General features: G+C 43.5%; 1 protein-coding gene across 1 annotated transcript; it reads left to right on the forward strand.

Annotated features, from left to right (window-relative positions):
* The first annotated feature begins 856 nt into the window (after nucleotides 1-856).
* Nucleotides 857-11,127, forward strand: LOC149281119 (BRI3-binding protein-like). Its single transcript, XM_089499655.1, has 3 exons — nucleotides 857-1,125; nucleotides 5,201-5,303; nucleotides 6,027-11,127. Exons 1-3 carry the CDS (start codon nucleotides 925-927, stop codon nucleotides 6,443-6,445), a joined length of 723 nt encoding a protein of 240 aa, XP_089355781.1. The 5' UTR covers nucleotides 857-924; the 3' UTR covers nucleotides 6,446-11,127.
* Nucleotides 11,128-12,916: the final 1,789 nt, after the last annotated feature.

The raw sequence follows: 12,916 nt of genomic DNA on the forward strand, positions 1-12,916 counted from the left end.
TAACTATGTAAAGCGCTGGGCAAAGTTTACAGCACCATAAATAAATGTTCATACTAATAATAACCACAGTAAACTACAACTCCCAGGATTCTGTAGCACTCACAAAAAACAATGGATGCCAACCGTGAAAGCCTTTCACTTCACATTATTATTGTTGTCATTATTCTTGTTGTTATTATTATGTAGGGCAGTGGTCCCCAGACTGTGCGCTTTCAGGGAATTTTGGACTTCAGCTCCCAGAATCCCAGGCTTCTGGGCGCTGGAGTCCAATGTCTTTGAAAGGGCACGCTTTGGGGACCCCTGCTGTACAGGAATGACAATTAATAATAATAATAATAATAATAATAATAATAATAATAAATTAATTTCTATCCTGCTCCTCTGAACGATTGAAACGGCTTAGCAATTTATGAGTAACATTTGTACAAACAAAAAACATGACTAAGTCCAGTGGGACCTGGTTATCCATTGGGGTTTGGTTCCAAAAACCCAAAATGTGTATATTTAAGTCCCATTAAATATAACGGCAGAGCGAAATGGTGTCTCTTGTATAAAATGCCATTCGGGACGTGTACTTTAAAAAAAAAAATCTTGTCGAGCCGCGGATGCTTGAATCCGGGTATAAACAACCCGCGGATAAGGAGGGCTGGCTGTATCCTGGGCGGGATGAGAGGAGGTCAATGAAGGGCGGGGGTGACGTCACTGCAACGCCTTGGGCAACCTCTCTGCGGTGAGTTGCGCCTCTAAAGCGTCTGCCGGGAGGAGGCGCTGTGGCGCCGAAAGCCAACCAGCGACGGGCGACGCCTAGAGCGGCGGGATGGAAGGGCGGCAAGCCTCGCTTCCGGTTTCCGGCCGACCTCCCTAGTAGTAGTCAGTTACACCGCCGGAGTGGCGGCGGCGGGGAGGACGAGAGGAAGCAGCGCCATGGCGGGGAGGTGGCGGAGGCCGTCGCCGTCCTGCTTGCTCCTCCTTGCCGCCTTCCTCCTTCTGCTCGCCGGACCCGGAGCCTGGTCGGCGCGGAGCCGAAGCGCCGACAAACAGAACAGTCTCCGGCGGGCGGCGGGGAGCGTCTACCAAGGCGTCAGCGGCCTCTTCGGCGAGGAGAACGTGCGCGCCCTGCAAAAGGTGACGGTTGGGAGGGGAAATTAGACGGCGTCCGCATTGGCTTAAGTAATCCGTGTTGAGCCCGCTTGGGCTGCGGTGGCTCCAGCGGAGGGCATTCTGGGCATTGGAGTTTGGTGGGGGCACTTCCTCCCCCCCCCCCCAGCTCTGACCCGAGACGTACGAAAACAAAGGACAGGACTTGCCCATAGGGAATCCTTGGAGAATGCTCGCCCTTCGGGAAACAGAGGAATGCTTGCCCATAGGGAATCATAGGGAATACCTCCCCATAGAATCACTTATGGACTCCTTTTTGGGGGTTGAGTGTTTTAGCATCTCAACCTCTATATTCCCCATGGGCAAGCGTTCCCCAATGATTCCCCATGGGCAAGCGTTCCCCAATGATTCCCTATGGGCAACTATTCCCCAATATTTCCCTATGGGCAAGCGTTCCTCAATGATTCCCTATGGGCAAGGATTCCCCAATGATTCCCTATGGGCAAGCGTTCCTCAATGATTCCCTATGGGCAACTCTTCCCCAATGTTTCCCTATGGGCAAGTGTTCCTCAATGATTCCTTATGGGCAAGTCTTCCCTTATGATTCCTTATGGGCAACTATTCCCCATGTTTCCCTATGGGCAGGCATTCCCCAATGATTCCCTATGAGCCAGTATATACATACACATACGAAAATTACCTCACATCTTCTTCCCCATTCAAACCATTCCACTCCTTACATCTTCTTTCTTCCCCTCATTCTCCTTCCTCACCCTCCCTCCTTATACCTTCTTGCATTTTGCCTAACACCATCTTCCCCATCCCATCTAAAAACCTTCTGTTTTCTCCTTCTCTATCTTTCTGCCTTTCCATCATCTTCCAGTTCCTTCCAACATCGCAAACTAACACATAGTTCTTATAACCGCTATGTTGAAAGTAGTGCAGTATTGGTGGGGATTTTGTGGTTTTCATGAACGGGATGGAAGTGCTTATAACCCCAGTTGGAATGGGTCAAAGGATGAGAGGAGTCAGTTCCCTGGTAAGAAGCAACTGGGGGGCGGGGGTATAAAGTACAGTACTTACATTGACCCATGGAGACGTCGACCCAGGGTTTTTGGGGGGTCCATTTTTGGACTAACATTTCTAGACGCATACATGAGTATGGACAGTAACTCAAATAAAGAAAATGCTTTCAGGGGACAAACTGAACTGACATACTAGTGAAGTGTGTAAGACAACAGGGTTCTATATTAAACTTTTCTTCAAACCCAGGGTACTATGTGAAGAATTCGCAACCTGATAAGTTAGCCTAATGGTCCTTTATGAAGGGGAATGCCAGGAGAAGATGTACATTTGATCATGACCAGATACAGTAGTTCAGGAGTGAATAAAAATTAAGCCACAGTCTATTAGTAACATTCTGGCTAATTTCCGATGGGCCACTTAATTGCATTGCCGTGAATGGCAATTTGGGTAGATGTTTATCTAACCTAGTCAATGATAGTAAAAATGCATGTAGGAAAAGAGAATTTCAGCTGGTGAATTTTTTTCCTTTACCGCCATGTGTCAAGCAGTACCTGTCAAAATGCCTTCTTTCATTTGTGGTTTTCACTTGGTGCTTTGAGTCCTCATTCAGTTGGTTTCCCCAGCCTCAAGACTTCCTTTTATTTTTTAGTTTTTCTGTGGGTTTTTTGGGCTGCGTTCTGGAAGAAGTTATTCCGGACGTTTTGCCTGCATCCGTGACTGGCATCACATAATGCATATTAAGAGCAAAGTACTTGTACTGGAAGAGGGGGAATGTTGTTCAGGTTGTTTCTCTGGCTGTACTAGAAGAAGGAGCTTTTCTTTTATTTGTTTTCAAGGACAGCAAGTAAAGCACAAGAGAAAAGGGGATTAGATGTGAAAAAGGTCACAGTCCAGTTTCCTTGGGATTCTGTGAAGCAAGGTCCTACAGCCGGTTGCCAGCTCCAGCTAAAAGTAGAGCTCTGGAATAAATTGTTGGGTTTACGTAAACGGTGTGATTCCCAAACCTTATTTAGATGCTGTTAATTCAGTGGGTCTGTCCCAATGGGAGCAGCGACTGCATTTAAACCGTGGAATTTCAGCAGGAGCAGTTCATCCATGCCTAGCCCAAATTCCTGCTGCTCTTTCCAGAATTCTTCCTCTGCCGCAACTCCTTAAAGTGTAGACTCTCTCTCCTTCTTTGCTACTGGGCAATTTCATCGCAACCACGTATGAGTGAGAACCTAGGCAGCAACCAGAGTACGTGTTACTCATGCATTCGCATAACAGTAGCCTTAACAGTCTTCTTGTCTGCTGGCAGAGCTGCGTAGGACAATGTGAACACTGCTGTTTAAATCCCTGGAGTGGGGAAATTCAAAGTAGGGAAACGGAGGAAGAAAAAGGAAAGGCTTCATCATCCTGCTACTTCTCTGATGGTTCCCCCTCTCCTTTTAGTACAAAAGGGGCCTCTCGGGATTCTGTTTGCGTGACACACGTTCTTAGAACCAGACAGTGGGTTGCAAAAAATGTTGAATGATTTTAGGGCATAGAGAAGGGATGGAAAGGGAATGCCGAGTGAAGTCCTTCATTCAATCTCAATCACTCCTTGTCAGCAGTGCTTGTACACTGTCTGCTTAGTCCTTTGCTCTTTGGTAGCTCTTGCCTGGCAGCCCGCTGAGGAAATGCTGAAATTGATGCTTCCCGCCATGACCTTCCTCTTTCTCTCCGTGTTACGGTGCTGCTTGACTGCAACGCTTGAAACTGGCGATCTTTCCAGAGATGCTGCCACCCACTCTTGCTCCTTCTCTTGTTCCCTGAAACCACAGTAGAAAGGTCATAATTCTAAAAATAAAGCGACTTAATGAAGATAGGAAGCGAGATGAACAGGATACAGGAATGTGAGATTATATGAAATGAGGGATCCTTAGTAATCTTTCGGTGATGTTTGTTAACCACAGTGGTATGGGAGATAAATGTGCGGGTTCTTTTTTTTTTTTTTTATGTGTCTTCCTCTTCCTATCCATCTGAAGCTGGTGCTTAAGGGTCTTTTCAAATCTCAGAGCTTGGAAAACCAACTCTAGAAGAAGTGGCTCAAACTGACACCTCATCACAGTTATTAAATGGAAGGCAAGATCTTGCAGGCACCATCCCCGGGCTTTGAGGATGGGAAAAAACAGTCTACACAACTGAAAGTGTGTGTGTATTTCTAGTGGCTCTGTGCCCTAAACTGCAAGTCCATGGCATTTGGAGGGCCTGTGGTGAGCCTGACATTGTGTTTGATTTGCACATGGATGTGTCTCACTGAGGAGTGGGTCTGTCACAGCATGTCAGAACTTGAGTGGGCAACTGAGTACTGTAACCTTAACAATCATGAAAACATTAATATAAGGACATAATAGTGACGGAGGCTTTGTGATGCATGGAAATGAAAGCAGCAAAGCAGAATAGTATAAGGGTTTGTTATTCAGTAAACATACCATGGTCAGGAATACTAAAAAAGAAGGGATTTCATGATGGATGAGAATTTCTTAAAAGTGAATTATTGATGGCACAATTGCAAACAGTTCAAGTGAGGAAGAAGAATGAGAGGTATCTAATTTGTCACCTCCTTTGCCGCAGTTTTCTCCCTTAGGAGAACAGTGCTCAACCTGGAGAAAGTGGAGGAGATGATGCAGAATGAAGTAGTGCAGGAACAGTATCCAAAATCACGAAGGGGCTGTATGCATGGACCAAAAGGCCCATGTTCCCCCCCAGCCTGATGTCCTCCTGTGCAGATGATGGAGGCCATCAGCCCTGGGTATGCATCAGCCAGATCAGATGTCAGTCTGGTGGTTCCAGACCAAGCCTTGCCCAAAAGGCCCTTAGCATAGTCTTTTAAAACCTGCTGTTTGTGGAGGAGTTTCCTAGAAACTCTGCCACAGCAGACTGCACAGCTGCCTGTCCACTTAAAGTTAAACAAATACTGGAGGCCTACAAATACTGTACCTTGCTTGCATCTAAGCTCTTTTGATTTAAGATTAATGATGGAGATGATACTTCCTTTGAATCTTGTCAGTGGAACAAAGTCTTTGAATGTCATTTTTTGGCTCTGCTTTTCCAGTTCTTCTCCAGACTGACGGAGCGATTTGTAACTGGCGTGGATGTTCTTGTAGATACATTCGGGAGAATATGGGCAGATCTTCTGGATGTCCTTGGGATTGATGGTAAGTGTAGAAGACAGAACTAATTTTCTCTTGCCCCAGTCTGTTCCTGAGAGCTTATTTCATAAGTTAATTGATTTTGGAACAGTCATTTACACAGATTTCCCTAAGTATGTAAGGAATTTGAATAAAACTTTATGGTGCAGCTGCTTCAATCAAACAGATGCTGGTAATAGAAGTACCTCTAGTTTACAGTATAGTCTATTGGACATGGGCCAATAGTGTTTAAGAATAGTTGGACTGAGCAAGGGGATCTTTTGCATTGGTTGAAGCACAGCTTACTTGAAGCCAGTTCTATTATATCATTGTAAGAGATGCATTCATAATTTCATCTACAAAGCCAGCTCTTAATAAGCCAGAAAGGGCGATGATCAAGAGAGTCCATTGTCAACCATGCATGTCTGTGGATCCTGTCCATATTATCATATTGCCCATGACAAAAAGTTTATATAACAAAAAACCAATCAGAAACAAAGATCATCTTGTATTTGTTTAAGCTGCCAGGTTTTCAGGGACAGCCCTATGTTGAACATGTTACAGTAGTTTGGTCAAGATGTACTTGAGGCATTTGGGACCATGGCCAGGGCTGACAGTGCCAGGAATATACACTTACTTTAATTATGGTTGGTTTTTTAAAAATAAATAAAGAACTGAGCACATTAGAATCATAGAACATATTTCCAGGTGATGATTTTGTCTGATGAAACTTTCTCCTTCAATTTCCAGGTTCCAATTTGGCCCATTATTTCAGCCCTGGATCCCTTTCCAACAATCCGACCCGTGCTCTTTTGCTGATTGGTGCTGTCTTGCTTGCATATTGGTTTGTGTCTCTCCTCCTTGGGTTCTTCTTCTATCTCTTACATGTCCTGTGTGGCCGATTCTTCTGGATTGTCAGGGTTGCCCTCTTTGCACTTTCCTGTGTGTACATCCTACAAAAGTATGAAGGTGAGCCGGAACACGCAGTTCTCCCCCTGTGCTTTGTTGTGGCCGTCTATTTCATGACTGGGCCAGTTGGCTTCTACTGGAGGAGAAATAGCCACAGCACCCTTGAGGAGAAGATCGACCATCTTGATAGCCAAATCAGACTCCTGAATATACGTCTTTCCAGAGTGATTGAGAGCATGGACAGAGGCAGTGACCAATGAAACAAGAGATTTAGTTCACCTCTGACACCAGCTCTTTGGGAAATTGCTAAGCCCTCTCGCTAGTTTATGAAAAGTTAGCAAAGCAACAAGCCAACACTGGAGTAAGCAATGTGCAAACATTAACCTGTTAAATGTTACAAGTAGTAATTTTATCTAGATAACGTACCGAAAGGGAAGGAAAAGCGTTACACTTGTAAGATAACATTCTCTACCTGTATATTCAGAGAATTTTTCCTCCATGAGTAGAATTTTATCCAGTTACTTTTTTCCAGGCATTTAAAACATCTTTTGTAAGTTTAAAGAAAAAAGGTTTTTATAAAGGCATATTGAGTAGTCTGTTTAAAATTACTAAAAACCCAATTTAAGCTTTAGGCAGATTTGACATTTTAAAAGGAGGAAGAAAGTTTAAAGAGTTCTACCAAATACTTCTGCCGTGTGGGAGGGTGTCAGCTGCGCATTTTTATTTTTACTTCATTTTTGTGTTCACTGGTGACTTACTTTCATTGCCTAAAGTTGCCTTTTCACAGAATTGATAAAGTGTTTCTTAGCTAGATGAGAAGATTGTTCAGCATGGCTGTTAATGGTAGTGGAGGGCCTCCTTGGGACACTGCCCCCTGAAAAACCCCAAAGAAGTATTTCTTGTGTGTGAGTTCTCTCGATAGTAGTCATACTTTTAAAAAAGCATCCCTGACCAGAGTGCTTATGAAGCAATTTCTCTTGTTTGTCATGTTTTCCTCCATTCACTTCAGTGAAGAGGGTAGCCAATAGCCCTTTATATACAGAAGGAAGGATGCACTCCTTTTCCGTTGTAGTGAAAGGTGTGAGTGGATTTGCCTTTTCATTACGACAGAACAGATGTGCATCCTTGTATACATTAATGTGCAAGATAGATTTCTAGACTCTTTCTTGTAAAAGCCCTCTCACTGCAAAAACGTTGGAAATCAAAAGTATTATTATATGATGAAATGTCCACTCAATTGTGGCAGAGCATAAGCAGGCGCTGTTTAACAGCAGCAGAATTAGCTATATGACAGTGCTGGAAAGAACAGTAGTGGAAGATGAGTAGTTCAGGCTTCGCCTTTGCAATAAAATTTTTCTAAGCAGAAGTAACTTCAGTATAAATTATGCATTGTCGCGAAACAAATTGAGAGAAAAACCCAACAACCTCAGGACCCCTAGCAGTTTCATTTTTAAAAAGAAAGGCAGCCGGTAAAATAGCACTGCAAAAATGTTGGCTGCCAAAGTCTTTCTCAGGACCAGTGAGTGGCAATAAATTCAGTAAAATTGTAAATTAAAGCTTCAGGACAATTTGGTGCTTTTTTTGCTTGATGTTGGTGGAGTTCTCTGGAGAGGACAGTTCACAAGTCAGAAGAAAAGTTGGACTCAAGGGATCAGCAGCAATAGTTTGCCAGAATGACAGGGTGAGGTTTATACCACAAACTGTGCCCATAGAATAATGATGTGGAATAGTTCTCTACAGAGAAATTACTTCCTTGCACCAGAACCAAATCGCTCCCAACCCAGCCCTGTAGCACTTAATTCTTTTTTAAAGTAATATTCAGTATTACATTTTCTCTTGGAGAAACTGGAAAAAAAGTAAGGAGCCCAATCTGCAAGAGAACTGTGCTGGATTTGTCCAGCCAAATTGTTTTGGCTGGACGAAACTGGAATTAATGGAATAGAATGTGTTTTTTAACTCGCTGCTTACATTGACACAGTTGGCCCCATACAGACTAGCCAAAATAAAGCTGCTTTGGGTCACTTTGGAGGTATGCTGTTTAAGTGCTGCATGTGTCCTAAGAGGCCGGAAGCCGCACCAAAGCCACAGTCCAGTCCTAAGGACTGGAGCGCAGCTTTGGTGCAAAGTCTGGCCTCTTAGGACGCATGCATCATTTAAACCGCATACCTCCAAAGTGACTCAAAGCAGCTTTATTCTGGCCTGTCTGTATGGGGCCAATTATTAGCATTTCAGATTTTTAAAGAAACAGTTGGTTAGTAGGCATTTTTAAATGTTTCAACCTTTATGGAAAGTTGGCTTGCAAGTGTTTGCGTGTGTCTCCCTCCCTCCCACCCGCTTGCCAATTTGCTCTGGATTTATCTGGATCTGAAATGGAACTATTTTCTGGAAAATGTACAGAGGACCAGAGTAGTGTAAGTAACTACTGTTGGAAAAATGTCAAGCACTGGATTTCTTGTGTTGTTGTTCTTCTTCTTCTTCTTGAGAAAATATCTGTGAAAACGTTACCCCTCTTGCTTCAAATCGGCTTGCCGTGGTAGTTTTGCAGGAAGAATGTATATATTTTTATACACAAAGCATTTCATTGTATAAGATATTTGTCGAGAGAAATATTGGTGTAATTATTTCCCACACTATGCTTTGACCGTATCTGTAAAGCTGGTTTCTTACCTCACGCCTCCCACATATATAGAGTCTGATTTTAAAATTAGACAGGAGCACAAACTGTTGTCCCATGTACTTGAAAAGTGTTCTGACAATTATTGCATTGTTTGGCTTGTTACCCTTTTGAAAATATAATTTTCTTGCATTGCTTTCCCCCCTCAAGTTCTGTAAAGTGCAAATGCTGTTTTTTCCTATCATTGACTGCTTTCTCTCTCTTTCTGACCTCATACTATGGGCAGCAGTCACATTTCTCTGTTTTTGTGCTGCTACTGTATAAATGTCTGGGGGCACTTTATAGGGAGGAGAGCACCTTTATAGATATTTAATGGATGGATATATACTAAGACAATTTAAGTAACACCGCTTGGGGCATTGCCACCAGTCACTGATGGAGACAAGACAAAAAATGCAGGTGTGTCTATATCCAGGTTTTTTTCCCTGTGACCATGGCTGCATCTGCACTAAGCAAATAATGCAGTTTAACACTGCTTTAACTGCCATGGCTCAATGCTTTGGAGTTCTGGAATTTGTAGTTGTGTGAAATATTTAGCCTTCTCTAGCAGCGCTCTGGTGCCACAACAAACTACAGTTCCTAGGATTCCATAACATTGAGCCATGGCAGTTAAAGCAATGTCAAGCTGCATTATTTCTGCAGTGTAGATGCAGTCTCTGAGATTTGCTTTGATATCACTGCCTACTGGACTAGGGTTGGACTTATGCAGCCATTTTCTTTATACTTCAGCAAGGGGACCTTGTATTCGCCTCTTCAAATTTCTCACATTTCGGCCCATTTTGCTCAACATCAAAGACAACCAAGTGCACACTAATGCAGAGTTGGCAAGTCTCTCGGTTATGATTGAGAGGCTTGTGGGTTTTTCCCCCCTGTAGTTCCTGACTCAGTTAATTTTTGTTTTGCTTCTTCAATGCTACATCTGCATTGGTGCCTACAGTGGTTAATGCTAACTAGGATTATCTTTGAAATCATATTTGTAAGGCAACATTGCCCATAGTTATCACTGACAAAGGCAAAATTCTATACAGTGGCTAAACCATAGAAAGGAGAGAGGTTCACATGCTCCAGAAAGAAAGGATGGGAAAGTACTCTACTGCCCGTCTACAATTTGGATTAGGCAAGTCTAAGAGTATATGTGAATTTCTTCTTATACGCATGGCATAGAAAAAGCTATTTCTGGTGCCCAGCCTTTAATCTTAGTGTCCTAAATGAGCCACTTCCAATTAATTCCTCAACTGTTGAAAGCTGTTGCTTGAGAGAAGCTGATATTTCCACTAGGCAGTAGTTCCCAGGATTTCTCCTTGTAGTAAATGATGGGGTATTATCTAAAAACAAGCATCATCTAGAAGCCCTTCCTTGTGTGCTGTATACATAAGATGAGATGCCCATGTAGAGTCTTGCCATGGCTGTCACCAAAAACGTAATAATAGCATCAAAACAGTGCACCGACTTTGTCGATAACTAGAACAGAGTTCCTGTATTTTGAAACGTGTTGCTGTTTTTGAGAAGTGATACTCGATGTCTTTAAGTACTGTGTACCAAATTTGTAATAGCTGGATGCCCCCTTTTGTCCTCCCAGATATAACCTGCTTTTTGAAAAGGCTTGTTCACCAAATTAATGTGGCCAGTTCCTCGGTTTCTGCCGTTACTGTTTTGCTTTCAATGAAGGTGATTTTGGTTTTCCTGTGACTCCTCAACCACCTCAGTCATCTGTATTTGGCAGCTAATGATCTGTCTTGAACACGATCGATTCTTTCCTTTTGGTGAACATGAAGTTTTAATGTGTTCTGGTTGTGAATTTAAGTATATTGGATGATCCAATGAGCTATGATGCAAAGTGCCATGTTTAGAAATCTATTCTGTTTTTCTGTTGTAAAGCAGAAAAATATATCAATCACAACACTGATTATCTGCACTGAATATTAGTGACTTCGTATTTTGTTTTGGGCATCGGATCTCAAGTATTAGGTAGGTTTAGTTTGTTTTTTGAGTCTGCATACTCAAGTTCTGTGTTCTGTTTAAAGAAAAGAATTTGGTCAGAAGAAAATGCTGTGTGCATCTATGATCGTTAGGGAAACATCCACTGGTGATAATGATAATGAGTAGCGGCGAAGATCACAAAGCTATTTTTTCAACTCAGCTATTCATGCCTTTATTTATTATCTGACCACCGGATCAATGTACTACTATTTAGTGGATTGTTTGTAGACTGAATTCACAACTGACTTATGGTGTTGTGACCAATTAAAGTTTAAATGTTTACTGTAACTTTGCAGCAAAGTGGTTTTTAGTTGTCTTTACAGTTTTATTCCACTGTTTTGGGACTGTGTTTTATGGAACCCAGGGGCACCTTAGAAGCTTCACAGAGATTCATTGATAAACGGGTTGACCCACTGTTACAAACCTTCCTCTGCAAGGAACAACGGCAGCCGTGTGCTAACTATGTTATTTAAACCACAAAAAGAAAACAGCACCAAAACCCACTGGGTCTCCCTTGAACAACAACCCAGTCTACCTCCCAAAGGTCTGCTTGAATAAATGCAGTATTATTCTGCAGGTGAGCAAGTATTATTATTATTATTAACCTTTATTTATAAAGCGCTGTAAATGTACACAGCGCTGTACATACAGTCTTTTTAATTAGACGATTCCCTGCCCTCAGGCTTACAATCTAAAAAGACACCCCACAAAAGGAGAAGGGAGTAGTGGTGGGGAAGGGGATGAGGTCCAGCAGGTCCTCTCTACCTCCAAGGCCTGGACCAAGGCAGGTGGACTGGAGGGAGGGCTTGGCTTCATAATGGATGGTTAATATTCATCCAGGGAGGCAAGTGACAATTATGCAAGGCCTGGGAATGCTTCTCTGAACAGGACGGTCTTCAACTCCGTTTTGAAGCTGGTTAAAGAAGTGATGGCTCTTGTTCTTGGGGGAAGAAGGTTCCAGGAGTGAGGGGCAGCGAGTGAAAAGGGGCGAATCCGAGATGGGGCAGAGGAAATCCTGGGCTGAGACAGCAGACCTTGACTACCAGAACGGAGGGCCCTGGTGGGAAGGTGAGGAGAAAGAAGGTCTGATAAGTAAGGAGGGGCCAGTCCATGGAGGGCTTTGAATGTCAACAGCAGGAGCTTATACTGAATGCGGAAAGGGAGGGGGAGCCAGTGAAGGGATGCCAACACAGGAGAGATTGGTCAGAGCGGTGGGCGGATGTGATAATGCGTGCAGCTGAATGCTGGACAGAAATTAAAGGATGGAGGTGAGAAAGAAGAAGCCCTGCCAGAAGGATGTTACAGTAATCAAGTTGTGAGATCACTAGGGCATGGACCAGTAGAGGACCGATCCAGCTTCCTTCTGTAGGGAGTGCCAGAGAGGGAAAGCGGCCAAAAAGAAGGCTTTTCTCACATCTTTATCAAAGGGTAATGGGATCATGAGAGAGAACCCTGAAGATCTTGATACCCAGGGCGATTGACATGTGAGAATACATCTTTCAGAGAGGCAATTCCCAAGTCCTACCAAACTTTATCGCTCAGTAAACAGCCGTTTGAATTGTGCCTGGAAGCCACAGCTTGCAAAACACCTTGGATCACAATGTGCCGAATCTCCCAGCTATCATGACCAAGAAACCTATGGCGAAGCTGTTGTAATAGGGTTCTGGCCATTTTTGTATAGCAGCCCAATGTTAGCGATAGCAAGTACCCTTCTATACTGCTTACCGACGTACTAAGCAGTTTACAAAGTGTAAGCCAATTGCCCCCAACAAGCTGGGGACTTGTTTTAGCGATTTCGTAAGGATGCCAGGCTGAGTCGACCCTGAGCCCTGGCTGGGATTGAACTCACAGCCTTGCAGTTTGTGAGCGAGTGGCTGCAGCGCCGGCATTTAAACACTGCACCACCAGGGCTCCAATGACACAACTAAGGCATGCATGACTATGGTCAGTTCTGGCATTTTTAGGAACAAGCAGTGTTGGTGCATGAGCCTTGACTGGCTGCGTCCGCCTGCAGAAATAATGCAGTTTGACATTGCTTTAACTGCCATGGCTCCATCCTATGGAGTCCTGGGCTTTG

The sequence above is a fragment of the Sceloporus occidentalis genome, unplaced genomic scaffold, assembly GCF_023333645.1.
Source record: "Sceloporus occidentalis isolate IW3139 unplaced genomic scaffold, rSceOcc1.0.p SCAF_138, whole genome shotgun sequence".
NCBI classification, from domain to species: Eukaryota; Metazoa; Chordata; class Lepidosauria; order Squamata; family Phrynosomatidae; genus Sceloporus; species Sceloporus occidentalis.